Raw genomic sequence first — 21,488 nt, 5'->3', positions numbered from 1 at the left:
TGAAAGAATAACGAAAATTTATTAATTATAATAATTATAATAATAATGGATTGGTATTTGCATAGTCAAGTAAACTAAACTAATTAAAAAAAGTCCGAAAGAAAAACAAAAACCAAACCATTTTAAAAGTCGACTTAATAAAGAATTTATGAGAATTATATGTATATTAAAAAAAACAAAAAACACTTGTTGATATTTATTTAATATTTCTGTAGACAGTTTCAGTAACCATCAAACTGTGCAACTTAGCAGTGACGCTTACCTTTAGTACAATTTTCCTCAAACTATTTGTAGCTACACTTTGCGCAGTGGCTCTCAAACTGTGTTTTTAGCTTACTTCAGTTGCTCGACATGTGTTCTACTTTGCTTACCTTTCAACAGTCGCTCTCTAACTACGCTGAACATGTTTCAGTTGCTCTTAAACTTTACCAGACATTAGTTGTAGCTAAACTTTAAGCAGTCGCTCTATAACTGCATTTAGCATGTTACAATTGCTCTCAACCAACGAGAAACCCCTTCAGTAGCTCTTTGACTGTAACTTTGTTCAGTTAGAACAAAACTGTATAAATGCGTCTGACCCAAACCTACTCAATATGTATTTCGTATGCACATACTCAGCATGCAGTGACACCACAACTGCATAATTGCTTTCATTGCAATCATTCAAACATCTATATATATATATATATATATATATATTTTATATTTATTTTTATTTATTATCATTTAAAACATATAACGCTTTGCATCGTCTTAATTAGATTTCTTAATTGTAAATAATTTTAGCTTGGATTTCACGACCAAACAATAAATTAGATATGTATATAAAAACTGCCTTAAATTTAACCCATTTGCTGTCCTTTTTTTTTTTTCTTGTCGCATTTTCTAACAAAACAATATCTTTTGTACACTCATCTTTCGAAAATCTGTTCGGGTTTTCTCTTTCACTTAGATTAAACTATTTCTATTTTTAATGACTGTTTACGAAAGCGAAAGAAAAAACATTACAGAAAATACATTAATGGAAGCACCGAAACTTTTTGTTCTCTGCTTAATATTTCGTTGTTTTTGTTGTTGTTGTTGTTGCACCAATTCTGTAGAAGAACGCGATATTTGTGGCAAGATTTCACTAACAATTTGCTGCTGATACGTATTTCAACTATAAAGAAATTTACCCCCCGAAAAGTTTGGTCGACGCAACCAAAGAAGCAAAAAAATACGCCAAATAAAACTTAATCGACTAAGAGCTGCAACAGTTTAACCAATGCCCGCTGTCAAAGCGCGGCCGTAGTCGCAGGTCCGGGCTGCTCTACGCCAGCACACCGTCCAGTGCGTGAATGACACCGTTTGTGGCGGGAATGTTGGAGGTGACCATCTGGGCATCGTTCACCTTGATCTTGCCAGCCGAGGTCTTCTGCAGCACGACCGTCTTGCCCGTGTACAGCGAGTCCTTCACCTGATAGAACCGCATGCCGGCCGAGTACAGTGCCCCGGGCACAATGTGCTTCATGGCGAACTGTTCGGCTGCCTCCTTGTCGGTGAAGAGCTTCTCCAGCGTATCCGAGTCCAGATCGTTAAAGCTCTTGTCCACCGGTGCGAAGACTGTGTACGTCTTGACACCTGAAATGAAAGTTGGTTTAGTTTTCATTACGCTCAACATATCATCAACAACATTGCTTACCCTTGCCTTGCAACTTCTCGGACATGCCCGAGGTGTACAGTATCTTTAGGAAGTTGGAGAAGCGACCCTCGCGATCTGATTGTAGGGTCTGCAGCAAATCGCCCACTGGCAGCGGGAACATAACACGATCCACCGCATGCGCCACGCCCTGCGGTATCTTAATGTCCTTCTTGTTCAGCACAACCATTGCTCCATTAATGGTGGTGAGCTGTAATTGCGTGTGGAGATGTATGTGAGTTCAGTTTGATTGAAGTAGATTGATAGTGAGTGAAAAATTCGTATTACATTGAAGTTTATGCTAGGTATAGCCATTTGGCTAAGGGAATTGTAAAGCGAAGTCGGTTGTCTTACTATAAACAATATCGACTGTCCCAGTAAAGCTCTCGGAGCTGCAGATATAACATCAATCAGACAACTAGGCAGTCAATCAATCATTCAGCTTTTATCGACAGCTAGCTGGGAGGCTGTCTCTTTACATATCGGTCAGTCAGTCAGTCAGACAGTTACTCAATCATTCAGTAGACAATTAGTCAAATTTCAATGTCTATTACTCTTCTAGTCCGCTTGTCTTGATATATGTCAATCAGTTAGCTAAGCTATCTGTACCTTTATATACTAGTCGTCAATCAGTTAGTCAATCACTCCGTAAGATTATCAATTAGCTTGTCTGACAGATTTACTATATGATTATATTGACTGACTGACATGGAAAGAGACGTCTGGCTGTCTCAATATGATCAATCAATCAGTCATATAGTAAGTCTGTTAGTCAAGTTGCCATTGTCTCTATTACTTTGCTAGTCTGCCTCTCCCTTTATACATCAGTCAGTCAGTCAGTCAGTGAATTATTTAGTTAGTCCATCAATCAGTTAGCACGTCTGCCTAGCTGCCCAGTCAGTCAATCATTTTGCACAGCTATTGTAATAGAATCGCCTAGCTCTTACAGCTTTATCTAGTAATTAACCATCAGTCAATCTGACCGTCAATCCTACAGTCAGTCAATAAGTTCGTCTGCTGCACTGACTGACTCTTGCAACTCTTTCTCTCCCACTGAGACGTGCTCTCAATCCCAGTGATGGCCGATTCAATCGACTCAATCAGACAAGCCCAACTGTGTGCTCTTCCCACTCAATGCCCCAGTCTGCCGTTCTCTCAATCCTTTAGTCCCAATGATTGTCTATTTTCGATGTTTGTCAGTTCCACTCGGTGCATTCATTCACAAATTCAGTATCCAAATTTGGGCTTACAGTGACATCGTTCCACTCCTGATCGTGCATGTTATACTGATTGACGCGCAGCTGTGTGCCCGCCAAGGACACGCCGGTCATCTCGTCCTGCAACGTGGCAATCTCAAAGGCGCCAGGAATGACATGATGCAACAGCAGCTGGAAAATAGAAATCCATGTGAGTACACAGAGAGTCAACACTATGAGGCGCCACTTACACCACTCAACAGTCGAGGATTCGATTGGAACTTCTCCTCGGCGCGCTCGGGTCCACCGAGCTGGACAAGCAGGTTCTTGAAGGCCTTGTCGGTGGGCACGAAGATCGTGTAGGGACCCGTTTCGTTGAGTATGCTGTCCAGGCCACTCTGACGCAGATACTTGGCCATGGCGAAGAGTCCATTGCTCTTGAGTATCTGAAGCAGATCCTCACTGGGATTCGAGAGCACCGATGCACCGCCCGTGGAGGCCGCCTTCTCTGTGTTCTCCGTCTCCTGCACCAGGGCATCGGCGTATTGTGCCGGCGTCTGTTGCTCCGGCGTCTGCGCGATGTCCGACAGACGCTCAGTTACCACTGGCAGATGAGTGGAGGCGCCGCCCGGGTAGGGCGACTGCGTGACAGGTGAAGAGTGATAAATGGGTCCGGGTGTGGTGCGGATCAAGCTGGCGGCGGCGGCAGCAGCGCTGGCTGTGCTGCTGCTCTCGTAGACGCCCGTGTAGCGGGGCGTATAGGGCGTGCTGGTGGTGCTAGTGGTGCTGATGGGCGGGCTGCTGGTGGTGGTGCTGGTGCTGGTGGTGGATGTGCGCGATGGGTGATACTGGCGGTGGTTGCTGGGCGCGTTCCTCGAGACGAACGGCGCTGGCGTAGTGGAGGTCGTCGTATATATTCTGGCAGTGGTTGTGGTCGGTGGTGGGCGAGTGGTTGTCGTGGTGGTCGTCTGTATTATCTTGCCGCTCTTGATCTCCACAACCTCATCGTTGGGCAGTGTCAAGCGATAGACGGACGGAGGCAGCTTGATCTCTCCGCTGCGGATGCGCTCCAGAATGCTCTCGACCTCGGCGCCCGTTTGCTTCGTCTCCTTCTCGCCGTTGGCCTTGACGCCCTGGATCTTGAAGCTGCCGTCGGCCTGCTCCTCCAGGTACACGTATGTCGCCTTCTTCTTGGGCGGTGCGGTGGGCGGTGCTGGCGTGGCCTTGGCGGAGTCCGAGCTCAAGCCCTCGATCTCGTAGCCATCGGGTATGAGACCACGCTTCGCCAGCTCCTCCAGGGTGGGCGGGCTGTCCGAGTCGGAGGTAATGACCGCCGAGCTGGCAATGCTGTTGGCGCCATTCGTCACGCCCTGGATATCGCCCGCTCCGCCGCCGTACAAGGCAGCCAGGCTGGACAGGTCGACGCCGCCGGGCAGTGCCTGGGCGGGCAGCGTGTCCGACTCCTGCGGATCGGGTGAGCGTAGTATTTGCACCTTGCCACCGCCGGGCAGCACCAGATCCTTGCTCTTGCTAGGCGCCACATCGCTCAGGCTGAGCTTCGCCTCCGAGCCGAGCGCCTGCTGGGCCAGCAGCGCCTGCAGCTGGTCCTGCGAATAGGCCTGTTGTCCCTGCACAAGATTCGGGTCTGTGGTGCGGATGACCTGCACACGCTGTCCATTGGGCAGCACCAGGTCCATCTCATCGTAGGTCTTGTTGCCGGTCAGCGGCTGCTGTGGCGCCTCCGACAAGGCAGCCTTCAGCTGCTTCAGCAGATCCTCCCGGGCAATCGTCTTCACGGGCTTCTTGCTGCCCAGCTTCGTGGTGCCGTATTTGCCCAGCTCCGCCTTCACCTGGGAGTAGATGTTCTTCTTGGGCGTGGTGCTAGCCTCTGTGGTGGTGGTGGTCGTCGTGGTTGTGGTGGTGGTCGTCGGATGCTCCTTGTAGTACTGCTGCAGAGCGCTGTTGAACTGGCTGTACTCCGTGGGATGGGCAACGGGTCGGCCACGCGGCGGCTGTACGTACTGCGGCTGCGGCGGATAGTTGTTGTGCTGGCTGATGATGGTGGGCAGCACATGCTGCTTGATGGCGTGCTGCTTCGCAAGGAACTCCTCGTGCTGCTGGCGCACCTTGTGCTGCGACTTCTCGTACTGCTTGGCCACGAATTGCTCGTGCTTCTGTATCAGCTTCTGCTTGTATTCCAGATCGGCGGGCTGGGCCTGCGGTCCGTTGCTGATGAACTGATGTTGTTGCGGGGGGAATAGCTGCTGCTGCTGCTGCTGTTGTTGTTGTTGTTGTTGTTGCAGATAAGTCTCTCGCGAGGGCTGAGCGGGAAAAGCTGTCGAAGGCAGATTGTTAAAGATTTGCGGCAGGGGTAATCCCAGCTGTGGTGTCAATGGATATTGCTGCTGCTGCTGCTGTTGCTGTGGTTGCTGCAGCAATTGCTGCTGTGGCTGTTGCTGTTGCTGATAGTTCAGTGGCGATTGCTGCAGTGTCTGGAAGGTGGGCACGGGCGCCTGACTGGGCAGCTTCTGTGTGGTCTGTTGGCCAAGTTGTTGGGGTTGCTGGTAAGCGAATTGCTGCTGTGCCAATGCCTGCTGCTGCTGCTGCTGCTGCTGCTGCTGCTGCTGATAAGCCTGCGCTGGAAACGCTGTCGATTGGAGTCGTGCATCGGGGAATTGCTTGTGGCGCTGGGGCTGCTGCTGCTGCTGTTGTTGCTGCTGCTGCTGCGAGCTAGCATAGTTGCGTAAATCCAAAAAGTTCTGATGGTGCAGGTCAAGATTGCTGGCAGTTGAGGGCAACTGTTGCTGCTGTGGTGCTTGTGGATATTGTGGGGCTGTTTGCAGTTGATTTTGTGTGGAGCGCTGGAACTGCTGATTAATGGGAGGACTTTGCTGCTGCTGCTGCTGCTGCTGCTGATGTTGGTGTGGCACTTGTTGCTGCGGCTGCTGCTGTTGCGGGTATTGCTGCGAGAAGCGATGCTGCTGTTGGTGGTGCTGCGGCTGCTGCTGGTGGTGATGATGGTGGTGCTGATGTTGCTGGCGGTGCTGATGCTGCGGCGGTATGGGCAGCTCCACGCCAGCTTGCAAAAAGTTCTGTTGATTAAATTGCGGCAGATTCAGCTGACGGCGATTGCCATTGTGAAAGGGATGCGGATGCAGATGTGGCGGCTACAAGAAAAGACAATGATTCCATTAGCCAAGTAATCAGAAATAGGAGCTTAACAATATAGAGAGCTTAACCATGTATGCGTCACATATTTTCCATAGGAGTAGCTGATGAAATTTAATTTACATCAAATGAACTGCAACAGCAGACATTGACAACTCTTCACATGACTTAATAGGGGAATGACCATATCTGCAGCAGCTGGATTATATTGTGGATCGTTACATAATTTGCTATTGACACTAATTCACAAAACAAAAACCAGATTTAATGCCAGCGAAATTGAAAACTGGTAGCAGAAAATTATTCATTAACTGATCAAAAGTGGGCTGGTTCCCCTTTTCGAACGGCCGCCACATCGCTCATATGAACCAGTTTTGTTGTTTGTTGGCCAATGCCTGCTCCATATTTGATAGCTACAACAACACTAGTGCGTCTACTGTGGGTCCTTACAAAAGTCGAGCAAAAGTGAGTGAAGAGAAAAAACTAGTCAAAGTCATGAACTTGCTCGCATTATGAATGTGATGTTAAACCGGATTACAGCAAAAGCGAAGCGAAAGTATGGCAGTGACGTCACAGCGAGCAAATTCATTGCTTTTACTCTTTCGCATTCCAATGTTAGCAGCAAGAGAGCAAGCGAAAGGCAGAACAAGTAAAGTGACGAATTTCGAAATCGAAATAGCAACAAGACACACTCAATTGAGCTTTTCTATGCGTATGCAGAACAATTAATGTTGTGAGCTACGAATTTCGAAATCGTAAGAAGAGCAACACAAGGAAGAGACGCGCTCAATTTGAGTTGTGCTCATTATTTGAGTTGCTCTACGCTCTTCGCTGCGCCTGCGTATGCAGAACATTCTTCATGTCTTCCTTTTTAACTACTTTTCTATGCATTGTGAGTGTCAACTATTTTCGAAATCGAATGCACATTTAGACTAACTCAATTTGGGTTGCGCTCATTAGTCGTTCGGTGGTTTTCGTTGCGGCTGCGTAGGCTGATCATATTTCTATTATGTGTTTCAATTAAATACTTTTGTATGTCTATTGAGCATGAAATAACTAAGCTTGTATTATTAAAACCTGCGTGATTGCCATTTTTATATAAATTGCATTGAATACAAATTGTCAACTATTGCAGAATCGAAAAGAATACTTCCTGTTTTTAAAAGCAAAACGTAAAAGACGTGATTTCGAAATAATTGTAATAGCATAAAAATATTATAATCAGCTGAAAGTGTATAATGTTACATGGCGTGTTGGAATGATGATTAGAGATAAATTCAAAAGAGATCTTGATGAAGCCATCAAATTGCGTCGCCGTTTACAAAGTGAGACATTTGATTGGCGCCATTTGCTTCCGCACAATTGATGAGCTGTTGCTGAAAAGAAAGAAGAAGAAAAACACTGTGCTGCAATAGCCAACAATTTCTTTTGTTTTCAATTGTTGCAATTGTACAGCCGCCGCCTGGGATCTTTCACAAAACTTACGCAGGTAAGGCTTAAAATGCTTGTCATACGCAACGCACACGCATTCCAGTCGGATTGGAATAAACTGGAATGATGCGACACAATGAGAGAGAGAGAGAGAGAGAGAGAGAGAGAGAGAGAAACGCAGCAAAAACACAACGCAGACAAACAGTTATTCAACGAGAGGAAGATGAGCGGCGTGTGCAGGTGTTTGTGTTTAGTTAACGGATAAAGAGTGGCTGGCACAAAGACTTATAAAATGCTTAGCAGCATGCATAATTTTTATCGCTCAGAGCCCATAAATCTTATGGCTTTTGCATTATCTTGCGACATTTGGGATGCGTCTGCAAGATTTTTAGTTTCATTTATGCCACACCAGCCGTTCCCCCCACCCTGCTGCTGTACCCCCAGTGGCTTTTTCTTTTTTCGCATAGTACTCGTAATTATGTTGTTGACGCTAATGATGCAGCTCATCATCGGCGCAGCCGTCGAAGCTGCCATTCGCGTTAGCTGATTATGCAACAGCCTCACACAAAGCAGCAACAACAACAGCAGCAACAGAAACAGCAGCAGCAGCTACTGCTGCAGCTTCTTCCACTTTTCCACTTTTCTTTTATATGGCTGCAAAGCCGAACAAAATTGTTGAGTGAGTCGGATTTCCAAAGGGCTTTACGGATTGGCGCTCTGTAATTTTTCTCCTGAACTGAGAACAGTCTTGAAAAGCGTATTGTTATTATTATGGGGGCCGTCCTAAGTATTTCGAGGAACTAAACTGCATTTTTTTAATTTTTACTATAAGTTAAAACTTCTGAAATATGAAATTATGAAGAATTTTATGCTTATATTTTCCTTAAAAATATGCAAGGAATTATAATTTCATAGGAATTTAAAATTATATTAAGGATTCTTAAAAATGAGATAGAGGACAGACAGTTAAAAAAAAAAAAAAAAAAAAAAAAAAAAATGACATTGAAATGAGTAACAATATATGTTCATCCCTAAATTCATTTAAAGTTGTTTACAAAATATTAATTTTATTATTCAACATTTGGTGTACAGTCGCAGATTTTTATGGGCAAAGCAGTATATTAAATCCGTAGCTGGATTTAGTTTTTCTCCTATTGTGGCGGGCAGCTCTTATTTAATATTGACGCAAGTCACATATACTACAATTACATTCCATATTATGGCATATTGCTAACCAGACAGCTAATACATTTATACAGGGTTCAGGACCTTGTGGCTTGGCGTTCAATGACTTGCGTAGCATCCGTTTCTGCTAAAGAGAAATATATACTTTTTTCACACAAACCATATCTTTTTGACGATTTTCTTTGGCTTTCGACATAAAAGTTTCCCTCACTTGTTTTTTGACAAATTGCGCAGCTGGTGAAAACATCAATCAATCAGTCATCAATCAAGTACCCATAAGCATTGGCACTGTAATCAGCCAGACAAACATCTCGGACTCTGCCTGAGCTCCCAGACTCAATGAGCTCTCTTAACCGCAAAGGGCTCCATAATAATTTGGCGTCATATTTCATGGGGCATGGGGCACGTTACAAACATGTTAATTTCACGGCTCACACATGCAAAGCGGCTTTCGTTTCTCCACTCCGACTGCCCCGCCCAGCCGAGTCTCATGAATGGGCGCTACGCATGCGCCTAGCACTTTATACCTGGGCCGAACAGGTGTAACCGTGCTGTCAGTTGCGGTGCTTGTCACATGCCAACACGAGACCCACATTAGCGCTGCAATGTGGTTTGTAGTGGTGCGGCTGTTGCTACTGGCCGAAGGTGTCAATTGTGCGACAATCGGAGAAGTGTTGGTGTCTCTTGAAATGAAGCGATTGATCGAAGCATCAATCAAGCCAGTGGCCATGTTCCAACAGCCATAAGACAATTAATCTTCATAATTTTTTTTTTTTTACTGTCTATTCGAGTGAAATTGGTTTTAATGATTGGCAGCTGGGATTTTCATGAGGTCGAATGATTTAGACATTTGCTTGGCTGCGTATAAAGGCTTTTTAATCTTAAGTATCTGCTTCTATATATTTTTTATTTAATTTCTAACTCGTATTATTTATTGTTCATTTGCAGTGTGCTGGAATGTTGATGGATCTTCGTGAGTAAAAGTAAGTTTTTGTTTACTTTTGATTACTTTTTAATTTCGTTTGTTAATATTTTCCAATTGTTAACAAAGCGCTTAATTAATGTATATAATGACCCCTGGAAGATAGCTAAATGCTGCGGGGTTATTAAGGGTATGTCAGGAGTGAATTAAATTATTTTATTGAATCAAATCTCTTTATTTTTGTTTTACGCCTTAATGGCTATACGATGGATAGGTTTGATTATATACTCTTACTCTATGTAGTTAGAAAGGCATCCAATATGTATCTAGTTTATTGTAAAATCTTTCAAAGTCTGTTCAATCGATTTCGATTTTCAAATCGTCACGAAGGTCAACAAATAAAGTTAGGTTAGGTCGCAAAGTGCCGCAATGAAAACACACAACTTTCCTAACCTCACTTTTCTTTTGCTAATGTGTGAAGACTGTGTGTGTGTGTGTGTGTGTGAGTCTATAACATTTACCTAATAACTAAAGTCGATAAATAACATAATATCTATTTGGACAACAAAGAAAGTAATGCCCAGCCCAAAGAGGTGTTTTTTTCTTTCTTTCTATTTCTTGTTTATTACGAAAGCGTTGCATATTAGAGCTGTCATATCAAATGAGCATTATGCTAATGAATGAAGATCGGCTATTTAGATTGGAACGTGCACATACATGTAGAAGAAACCGAGGCAGGAGAAGAAGTGAAAACGAGTTTGAGAGAAACAGTTTTTCTCAGCTCATATTTGGGGCGTGGAGGCATAATGTTATAACTGTCAGTTACACGACTCTTTAGCTTCGACTAATTTGTTAATAAGTCATAATTGATTTCACATCACACGTCGGCAATAAAAAACAATAAAACCAACAACAACAGCATCAAAATTATTTAGTTAGAGCCGAGCTAGATGAGCCTCGCAGTCTGAAATCTTAAGTCGGTCAAACGAAAGCGAAATCTCAAAATCGAAATTTCTTTTCGGATTCGGTTTTGGTTTCTGTTTCGCTTTTGTGGCTTTTGAGTGAAAGTGATTTGCGTACACTTGCTGAGCCATAAGACGCTCCATGTTCATGTCAGAATCGTAATGCGCTCCCAGAAATCTTTTAACTCTAAGATCTTTTAACTCTTGAAGCTCTCAGCTCTCAGCTGGAGTTGCAGAAGTCCAACACTGAGCGTTGTCTCATTTAATTAATTGCCTCGTGGCCATAAATTCTTCAAAGTAATCATTTAACGCTGCGCCGTTGCGCAATGGGCCATGAGTAGACGCTTTGGCTTCAAGCCACAAAAACTTCAGGTACGCCAATTTCAATTTCAATTTCAATTTCGGTTACAGGCCAAAGAGTCGTCAACTCCGTCCGTCGGCCAATGGCATCCAAAAACTGTGCGACTGGCCAAAGTTGGCCTCGTTAGTTGCTGTTGCGGCTGCCTTTCGTGTTTCCTGTACAGGCCCCGCTCCTAGCAATGCACTGCACTGTGCTGTATTTGATTTTTGTTTATTTCTTTGGCGCTTGACTCGTCTCAAGTGGTTTTTATATTTCTTCTCTTATTTTTCTTCTTTTTTCTGTATTTTTTGGGTCTCTTTTCTAGGACGCTTGCATTTTTGGTCACTCGTCGAGTTTTCAAGGTTCTTTCTGCTCAGTTAGCTGCGATGCTGCCTTCTAGACGTGTTTTGTGATCTGCAGATGCACACGTCAGTGCTAGAACAGATTTCTTATTTTGGTCATAATAAATGAGCTAGGCTAAGACCTTTTTCTTGTTTGTTTGTTTATTTGGCCTGCTAATTGGCTGCTCTGAATAAAGCTTGTTAACGGCGGGAATAAACGTCAGCGCAGATTAGAATCCGCTTCATAATAATAATTGAAGGTAACTGATTTATTGCTGCTGTCAATGGGGAACTGCTTAAACTCAATCACGTTTAGCAGCTGGAGCAATACATGAGGTAGTCCAGTTATGCTATGTATTTCCCTGGCTCATTCTCTTTGTATATACAACACATATAGCATATATAAAGCATTGTTCTTGTTTACATTTTATTCCCACGCATATTAATTATTAATTTTAGGGTTAATGTGATTCTGATTACATATTTCATACGCCTCTTCATTGCTTAGCATATTCGATTATGACATTCTTGTTGTGCTTCACTTGTGAATCTTTTCTTAATACATTATTCTCACGCTTGCACATTCTAGCAAAAGAGCTTCATTGGATTGATTTAAATACTGTCTTATACACCTTCTAAAAGCTAAAAGAGTATATTAGTTTTTTTAGCGTTCGTCTTGCTGCACATTTGTCTATCTATATGAACTTTACTTATTTCTAGAGACTTGGAGTATGAAATATATACTACCAAATGTTATATACTCTATATATTCTACTATAATATTTAATATACTATAATATTTCTATGCAGTTTAGCTTCATTCCTAATACATTCTATTGGCTGTGCCAATTTATTGAGTTTCCATTTCAAATGATTCCACTAAAGCTCTTCAGTCTCTGCAGTCATATTCGCATTCGCAGCTGTAATCTGTGCTGAAAAATCATTTTCTCAGTCCACTTCATGTTCGATAGATTGTGCAATAGCTCTAAATCTAAATTACAGTGACTCAACTGGTAAGTCGATGGCTTATCGCAGATCGTAAAGCGCAGACTTAACTGAGAGATCGTGCACACATCATTTTGATTGAATCTGCAATGAATATGCATTTAAATGGAGATCGACAAAGAACAACGACAGCAGACAGCCGACAGAAGACAGAAGACAGGCGACGGCAGACGGCAGTCGGCAGTCGGAGAGGAGATCTTTAGTCAATTGGCAAAGCGAACTGGTCGGACGCCTCTTTGGCCATTGCCACATGGCATCAAAAATGTGCATAATAAGCATTTGATGTTTGGTGTTGGCTGTTGACCAATCTTGAAGATTTGGCAATTGGCCTTTCACTTTTGTATCGACAAATGGCTGCAGTTAGCAAACCAAAGCAAAGCAAAGCAAACCCCAAACCCTGTGCGAAGCTAAAGGCATTTTAATTGCCTACAAAATGGTTTGCGCTCTACGCAAATAAGTAATTAATTCGTGGCCGAACAAAAAGAATGCACAATAACAGCAACAGTAACAACAACAACAACAACAACAATAGCGGCAGCAACTAAAAGAGAAATTTACATAAAATTGTGTAATTGACTGAAATATTTCTGGCTAAAAAAAAAAGAAGGTGGAAGAAGCAGCAGTTGCCTTTCAGCAACACCTACAATTGCGTCCAGTTAAGGCGAGAGGCGCAACGCCAGTCGGTCACATGAAAGCCACCCCAAAAACAACAGCAACAACAACAACAGCGATTTTAGCCGCTAGCCACAGAAACAATTGAAAGTACCACAATAACAATAACAATAACAACTACAGCTACAACAAAAGTTATTTAACCAAACGCTTTGAAAAAGAAACTTGGTCAAAAGTTGTGCTTGATATTATCATCCCGTTCATTCCATCCCAACCCGCCCCGTCTCTTCGCCGACTCCGTCCGGCAGTTCATCCGAGGCGATGCTAGAGTAGGAAAATGCTCGTAAAACTGTTTATAAATTAGCACAATTTGTCTTGTTCTTGCTTTTGTTGTTGTTGTTGTTGTTATTGCTGTGAATTGTGAATAGTAACAAGTGAAAAGTGAGGTAGCAGAAGCATTTTTTAGTTGGGTTTAGTTTTGAGCTATTCGCGTGGAATGAGCCTAAACAATGTCGTTAAGCAAATTGTGAATGAGTGTGAAAAACAAATATTTAACATTGTGAATGAAAAAAGTCAAAGTTGTCATAGAATGTGAATGAATTATGTAGTTAAAAACGGGAGAGATTTTTCGTTCATCTATGAAGGCTAATCAAAGGGCTTTTGTTTAGTTAGTTCAATTAGATAATTATTGTATTTATGGCGTTCTACATTATTGTTAATGTGAAAAAAGTGAATTTACCACCAAAAAGATGACAAAGCTGCTGAGCACTTGAAGACAATTTTGGAGCCCACTTACAAACACAAATGATATAAGTTGTAAATAGGGATCACTGCAGAGTAATGTAAATTAGGTGTGCTTATGTGTTTGAGTGTGCTCTGAGCATGAGACTTCTTTAAATATATATTAGACTTAAGAGAGCTTATTATAAGAGAGATTTTGAGCGGCTGAGCCGAACAAGAATGTAGTTAGTTTTTTTTATAAATTTTTGATAAGTGCCAAATGCAGTTCTTGGGCAATTCTTTAAGCGTATTAAGTGTCTGTGTTTCTACATGTATAATGTATTTATTTTTATTTTGTTTATATAACTTTTATAATTTATTATAATTTTTTATTTAATTTTTTATATAACTTTTAAAATTTACTATAATTTTATATTAAATTTTTTATATAACTTTTAAAATTTATTAGGAATTTCTGCTTTTAAGAATTAAAATAATATAGTATGAAAATTTATTTTTTTTAAATCTTATTTATAAAATAAACCACAAAATAGTAGACAAATTTATATATATTTTTAGTTGTTTTTTTATATCTAATAATTAATTTTGAATGCTTTTCTTAATGTCATCAATAAGAATATGACCTTAAAAATTTATTTTTAATAAATATATCAAAGTAAAGTCTTTAAATGGCAGTGCTCAGCTAGAGCACATAGAAGTTTTCCACTTTCAAGATTAATGCAAGATAACTCCTGCTTCCAAGGTGTAATTCTGGTCGTATAGCATTTTCAGCTGCTTTATCCATAGAAAAGTCTTTGAATGCTTTAAGTTGTTATTTGCTCAAAATATGCTCCTTTTTTTTCAAAAATTCTTTAAATATTTTAGTACTTTTCTCTTATAAAAATGAAAAATAAATCTTGGGTTCTCTCGTTGTAACACTCACATTTAAAAATGGATAAAAACCTAAAAAGTCCGCTTGGCGAGTTGATGCAAAACTTGATGCATCAACCTCAATCCACTGCCATATAAATTCCGTTATGCTTTTGGCAAATGGATGCTCAGCCAGCAGCAGCAGGGGGAGGGTCAGCGCCTGTTGGGGTTGCTTGTCAAATTGGCTTCAATTTGAGCAACTGTTGCTGTTAGTTGGTTAATGGCAACTTTTGCATCTGAAAGATGCGAATGGTGTGGCGCAACTGGCAGCAGATTGCATAAGTATTGCCTGTGGCTGCCACTATAACAACAACAACAACATGTTGCAGCTAGCAATTAACGCAATCAGAAATGTTAACACTTGCCACAAGCAACGGTAGGCGAAATGTGTGTTGCGCATGGGGCAGACTAATTGAATGTGTGGCATGCAAATTAGCTGGAATTGGGCTAAAATGCCAATGGCCAAGAGTGAGCTGTGCCCCAGCAGTTTCCTGACTGACAACACCTACGCGTTGCTGCTGCTGCAGCTGTTGTTGCTGCTACCTGCAGATCTGCCTCGTGTGTGTGGCATGCCCAATTTGACACACACACACCGACACTTTACGAGCCACGAGAGATTTATGGTATCATTAGCGTCAACTTTGTATCTGTCTGAGCGCTTGAGCTTTTCAGCAATTGTAATTTAAATAAACCCAGTTTTTTTCTTTTTTTGGTTTTTGGCTTTTGGCTCTGCTTGAGAAAATCGAGGTTTATGGGCCAGTTAATTTAAATGTTCATATGGCTAATTGCAATTGTTTACTTCAAGTCGACTTGAGTTGATATTCACTAGGAGAAAGACTTATTAACAAAGCTGTGAAGAGAAACATGAGTGAGACGAGAGGTTTTTGATTAGCGGAAATAAAAAGCAAGAGAGAGAGAAAGAAAAAGGGGAAGCAAAGCTGTTTACCAAGTTGGAAAGTTATGAAAGGTGATCTAACGAAACCGAAAAGAACTAAAGACATTGTAGTTAAAAGTTTATGTAAATAGATTAAGAAATATTCTAGGAATTGGTTAATGTGAAATGGAAAATGTTGGGATGAGAGACAAGAGATAAATGTACATCAATGAGGGGTGAATAGATTTCCATAGCTAGTAAGAGATATAGAGCGAGAGGTAGAGAGTTAAACATTAAAGAGATATATAACAAAAAATGTATATAAAAACAGAGTTATGTTGATCAAATAAAGATCGCTCAGAGTAAATGAAAATGCTATGAGTGAAGCATAGGCATATGAGAGAAACAGAAGCTGAGGAAAGCTTTCGAGTTTCTCAGCAATATTCTTACAAGGCTTCCGTTTAAATCTGTGAATGTGCAAAATGGGGGTAATATTTAAAATACCACAAAGAAGTAAATGATTGCATAAGCTCACAATTATCTGGCTAAAATATCTTGAAGCTATTGCTCCCCCATTTATTATTATTTATTAACACATTCGACTCGACACTTTGTGGGCAGAGGCTGCAGTTATTGAAATATCATAAAAGATCTAACACTTCATCAAGCTGACAAGCAAACAACTCAATTTCAGCAACAGCAACAGCAAAGCAGCACAAACAACATATAATATGCAAGTCAACAGCCCAAAAACAACAACTAAAAAAAAAACAATAATGAAAATAATAATAATCATAAATAATAACCTTTAAAAAAATACCCATAATTATGGTTAGACAAATCGCGTGCTGTGTAAGCATTAAAGACGCGAAGACGAAGATTGTCGAAATAAATTCAAATAGATATATGCGAAAAACTAACTGCAATTTTACTTTCCAATTCAATAAATTTAGCGCACGTAGTACGCGACGTTGCGTGTCTCGCATGTGTAGCTCAATCTGTACCTGTGGCTGTAGATGAGTCTGTTTCGGTATCTGTATCTCGGCAACTATATAAAGTATCTGCAGTTCGTCTTTTGTGCAGCTTCAGCTTCAGTTTGCAGCAGACAGTTGGCCAAGATTTATTTGCTTTACTTTTTTTTTTCTTTTTTGCTATTGCTGGCGGACAGTCGAGCCAACTCGTGTTGGCCAAAACGTAAACACAATGGCCAAGCGAGGAGAACCGTCAACAATTGCGCTTTCATTGCGCTGCCTCGCCTCGCACATTTTGCATTTATCTGGCACGGACTGAAAGTCAAATTTCATAACACTAAACTAAAGTTTCATTGACAGCCGCAGACGCAGCCCTCAACTACAGTGGACACGCCCCAACGCCCTAAACTCTCAGCTCTCATCAAAAAAAGTGATTCAGTCTTTTGTCTAGCTTAGCGCAGCCTTTTGCATAACTTTAAATCATTATTTTTACTTATTATGTCTTCAATCTGTGCAAAAACCCAAAGAGATATACATATGTAGGTATATATATATTATTTATATAGTACGTACACTCGTATTTGCTTTTGTATTCAGAGATATTCAATGCTGATTATTTGTCCACTCATCTCTCGGGCTGTCACTTCAATTGAGGCGTTCGATTGCAATCGACGCCACGTCCATTATTGAATATGGGTCACAAATAAGCCGCCAACTCTATGGGCTGAGCTGTACAACAATATTTGTTCAGATGAGTTGCAAACTTGACCTTTGTCTGGTCTTACGAATAACTAGAAAATTTTCTACGGTCCGTGAGAGGTCTTAACTTTGAGGCTGCACTCGTCTGTGTGGGATTTGTCGAGTGAGCTGAATGCCGACAGTCTTCAAGATTTTCTTTGCAATGTGAATATCGACTGAGTTGCATATAGAAATGAGTTGGGCAGACTTTTCAAGTAAATTATATTTATAGAGATGCCTATAATAACAATATATGATTTATGCAGATTGTACACTTTAAATACACAATCGATAAGGTTGCATATAATTATAATATTCGACTGGGGCAAATGGTAAACTAATTGTTATATATAAAGATATATTAAAGACCATTCATTTAGTTTGTATAGATAGTCTCGAGTATGTGTGATATTCCTTTAGCATAAATATTTTATTATTGTTATATTATTATTCAGATACAATAGAACTAGACGGTGAGCTCTCTTTGGATTTCAAATTAGATTTTTATTTTTAATTACATAGACAGTCTATGGTAAAGTTTAGATTTATAAATATATATATATATTTGAGAGGTATATAAAAAATGAAATAAAATAAATAAAAAAAACAAGCATTCCACTCGCTCAGCCAAAACCTCAGCTCGCATAGCTAAATTACAACTTTACGCTTTAGATCTTTCTTGAAATTTCATTTTAATGCATTAATTACACATTAGCATTAGCCGCATATATACATGCATATATATATATATATATATATATTTTTTTTTTTTTTTTTCTGCTCTGCCTGTGTTGAATGCATTTAAACATGCGATTGCATTTTTCGCTCCTCTCCGTTTCAGCTACCGCAAAGTTGAAGCAGGCCGAGTCTGTGTCAATTGCAGCTGCTCCATTGTTTGCCGAAATGAAATGAAAACTTTTGTGTGTTCGTATTTCTTCAGGTGGAATTCATAATTTATAGGTTAGCAGTGCGCAAGGTAAAAGTCGAAATCTGACGACACGAAACAGAATTCTGTTTTATTTGGTATTTCTCTTGCTATTTATTTGCCAGAGCGCAACAATTAAGTCATTTTCAGATCATATCGACGGGCCTCAGCCTCAAACTCCTCCAGCTGCTGCTGCTGCTCGACTCATTCAGCCGTGGGTCAAGTTGTCGTCGGAATTCTCCCGTGCCTGGCCGCTGGTCACGCAAGCTTTGTCGCTTTTCCGCGAAGCGCTGTCCCTCGACATGCAAATTGCTGTTTTTTGTGGATGTCTTGGGTTTATGGCCTGGCCGTGGAAATGCACCGCATAAGTCAAAGCAGTCAGAGTAGTCAAAGTAGTCAAAGCTTATGCTCCGAAGTCAGTAAACTTTCGCATTTTTTCGCATTTCGTGACAGTTTTTAACAATTGCCTGAACGACGCGACTTTGTCATCGCTGGACGAGCGAACTGACCATTGTCAAGCGGGTTAATAACCCGACTGTGTACTGGGCTGGGCCCGAAAGGGAGCTCTTTAGCGGTGTGCTTAACAAATTGACTGTTATGATTGCAGAGAATGCCTAAGATCCGAGGAACTGCAAGAGCTGGAATTTCACATGGAAACTTCATCAATTCATGGGCACGTGAGATTGGAGCTGTGCTTGGAGTGGGGATTGGAGTTGTAATAGGTATACTTAGTTGCGTGTTTGATTCACTGACCTACTAGATAAATATAATCTTTGTGTAGAATTCATTATGTTACTCTATATATTTATATAATTGATGTAAAATCAAATATTATTATTTACTTTGACCAGTTTCTCCCCTTTGCTAACATTCTCTTGCCTTGATTAGCGCCTTCAAGTATTTTCATTAATTATATCAGTTTTTCACCTTTTCTAGCATTCTCGTTCCACGACTATTGCATTTTATCAGTTTCTTGATTTTTCTAGAATTTAAATGCATTTTTTATAGCGCATTCTTAAACGTTATAGCCGCGCACTCACATTTATGCACGTATCTGTATAGATGTCACGATGCCATGCTATGTCTTTCGTTCTCTTCTCACTTCTTCCACTCTCACTTTGCTTATCTCTAAGACAGTAACTATTTCGGTCTTTTGTCTTTGATCCATCAAGTGCTCAAGTTGCCTCCTTAACTAGAGCCTTTGGCAATCAGCTTTGCCTTTCTACTCTTGCATCACTTCTAGCCCAGCTGAGGCTTTGCATAATGCATTTGTCCAGTCTTACTACAAAGCTGACTTCTGCACACTGCATATTTATATGTTTAAGTACATATCATATTTACAGCTAAGGTCTGATGTAATTGTATGCTTTAGCACTGGGCACATATTTGTGCGCCTATTTCACGGCTACGCCGACGCAGCAGTCAGAGCCCCGCTCGCTTCACAAATGACGATGCTAACCCACTTCACACTAGACTGCGGCCAGAGCGCAGGTTATGCCCAACAAGCGACCAACTGACAGCTAGCTACCAATCCAGCAAACAGCCCCAGCCCCAGCCCCAGCCCCAGCGCCAACTCCTACTCCTACTCCTACTCCAGCTGCAGCCTCTGTCTTCGTCTTGGTTTTTCTTCCACTTTCAGTTTTTTAGCTGGCAGAAAAAACACTTTTTGCAAGCTTCGCTGAGTTTGTGCTTTTTTCTTTATTTTTGTTTTGTCTGTTGGGTTTAGTTATTTTCTGTTTCACTGTATAACCATTTCATGCCCATTCCCAATCCCATTTCCATTTCCATTCCCTGTTGGCTTCTTGCAGCGTGTTGCGCCTGCCTGCCTTCCACAGTTGCGAATAACACATTTTAATTTGTTTTTGCTGCGCATTTGAGTGCATCAGCTGAGCATGCAAGCCAGCTAAATATGAATTCGAGGCTTTCGATTTCATTGAAGTGAAAATGGCCCAAAGCCAGCAAAATGTATAATAGATATTTGCAAGTGGTAGAAGAAGATTTGCAAAATGCAGTTTAGTTTAATGCGCAATTTAAATAACTCTCTTTGCCACCCACCCCGCTCTCTCTATAGAGGCAGCATCCGTTCTGCAATCAAACAACTTCCATTAGCCAGCTACATAATTTGAATATCTATTCAAATAACCTTTCACCTTTCTAACTTGGGTTTATCAAACTTTTTTTTTTTCAATTACGTCAATTGCTATCGTGCAATAATTTTGCATTATTTTTGATTTTTTTTTTTTTTTAATGAAAGTTTTGTGTTTTTCGATAGCTTGCAGCTTGGCTATAAAATCAATCAATATTTATTATCAACTTACATTGTTTTTTATCACATTTTTAGAAATAATATAAGAGATTACATATATACATTTTAAATCATATTCTTACATAAATATATAGATTTACATATGTATAGATTTTAAATATATTCATTTATGAATATAAAATACATTCATGCATTCATTCAATCATTCAATGAAATATATACATAAATTAATATTCATATAAAAAATATGAGAAATTTATAAAAAATATATAAAATTTATAGCGTAATTAGAAGATTTTTTTTTAAATTTTTTTATTAAAAGAAAATGTGGAGTTGAGTGAGAGAGAGAGATAAAGCGAGAGAGAGAGAGACTAGAATTGATTTTTAATGCATTTTCAGAGATGTCATATTTTATATATATTTTTAATTATTGCATAAGCTTTTCAATTTACTTTTTTCTACACGCTAAACAACTCTAAATCTTATTCAAAAAACTATATACTTTTTCTCATATGCAGAGCTTTCTTTTTTATTGAAATTTTGATTATGTTTTCAACGTCGAACACCACAAAAATGTCATTAAATTATTATTTTTGGCGCAAACTCAAAGTGCAAATCAATAGACTGGCTTTTGCAACGGCTTGGACACCCACTAGCAGCAACAGCAGCAACAACAGCAACAACAGCAACTTGCCATGTTAGGTAGTTGTAGAAAAACAAAAACAAATTATGCAACGGCTGCGCTGGCTTGCAACATCTTCGAGGCAGGCCAACCAACCCAAGCGACCGACCCAGCCAGATCTTTGAGGCCGCATTGCTTGAATCTTGTTTTGGAACTCTCTCACAGCAGCAGCAGCATCAGCATCAGCCACAGCAGCAACAACAAACGCTTCTTCATTTTCACCCAGCAGCAACAACAAAAACGAAAGTGCAACCAGTTGCTGGATGCCACAGCAACAGCAGTTGCAGCAGCATCGTCTGGGTCTGTGGGCTTGGTCGAACGCTTACGTGACCGGCGACGAGGATCGTTTGACTTTTTGTCCATATTTGTGTTGAGTTATGGCGAGAAGATGCAGCAAAAACTGCAACAGCAACTGCAACTGCAACTGCAACGGCAACGGCAATGGCAACGGCTGCAGAAAACCCGTTTTACGTGGCGTATGAGTAATGCGGAAGTTGACACTTGCTCGTGCTCGCTGGTGGGTAAAAATTTGCACTCTGATA

The 21,488-nt window shown here is 40.8% G+C and overlaps 2 protein-coding genes and 1 long non-coding RNA gene across 5 annotated transcripts in view; 2 read left to right on the top strand and 1 right to left on the bottom strand.

Annotated features, from left to right (window-relative positions):
• Positions 1-680: 680 nt before the first annotated feature.
• LOC6576445 (serine protease filzig) overlaps positions 681-21,488 on the bottom strand; it is a 27,228-nt gene continuing 6,420 nt past the window's right edge. Inside the window, exons 2-5 of the mRNA XM_002002399.4 lie at positions 3,126-6,041; positions 2,929-3,066; positions 1,682-1,889; positions 681-1,620 (exon numbers count right to left, since the gene is read on the bottom strand). Of these exons, the coding sequence (XP_002002435.1) occupies positions 1,310-1,620; positions 1,682-1,889; positions 2,929-3,066; positions 3,126-6,041 (3,573 nt within the window). The 3' untranslated portion in view covers positions 681-1,309. The remainder of the gene's footprint in view (positions 1,621-1,681; positions 1,890-2,928; positions 3,067-3,125; positions 6,042-21,488) is intronic.
• Positions 7,015-21,488, top strand: part of LOC26528566 — a 26,395-nt gene continuing 11,921 nt past the window's right edge. For both annotated transcript variants that reach the window (XR_004363962.2, XR_001449393.3), the window contains exons 1-2: positions 7,015-7,531; positions 9,607-9,641. This is a non-coding gene — a long non-coding RNA (uncharacterized LOC26528566). The remainder of the gene's footprint in view (positions 7,532-9,606; positions 9,642-21,488) is intronic.
• Positions 20,734-21,488, top strand: part of LOC116803935 — a 1,472-nt gene continuing 717 nt past the window's right edge. For both annotated transcript variants that reach the window (XM_032729168.2, XM_032729169.2), the window contains exon 1: positions 20,734-21,463. In XM_032729168.2, coding sequence (XP_032585059.1) covers positions 20,960-21,463 — 504 coding nt within the window. In that variant the 5' untranslated portion in view covers positions 20,734-20,959. The remainder of the gene's footprint in view (positions 21,464-21,488) is intronic.

This window comes from Drosophila mojavensis, unplaced genomic scaffold (assembly GCF_018153725.1).
Source record: "Drosophila mojavensis isolate 15081-1352.22 unplaced genomic scaffold, ASM1815372v1 contig_36, whole genome shotgun sequence".
Taxonomy (NCBI): Eukaryota; Metazoa; Arthropoda; class Insecta; order Diptera; family Drosophilidae; genus Drosophila; species Drosophila mojavensis.
The sequence above is the reverse complement of the archived record's forward strand: the minus strand, read 5'-3'. Positions and strand labels throughout refer to the sequence as shown.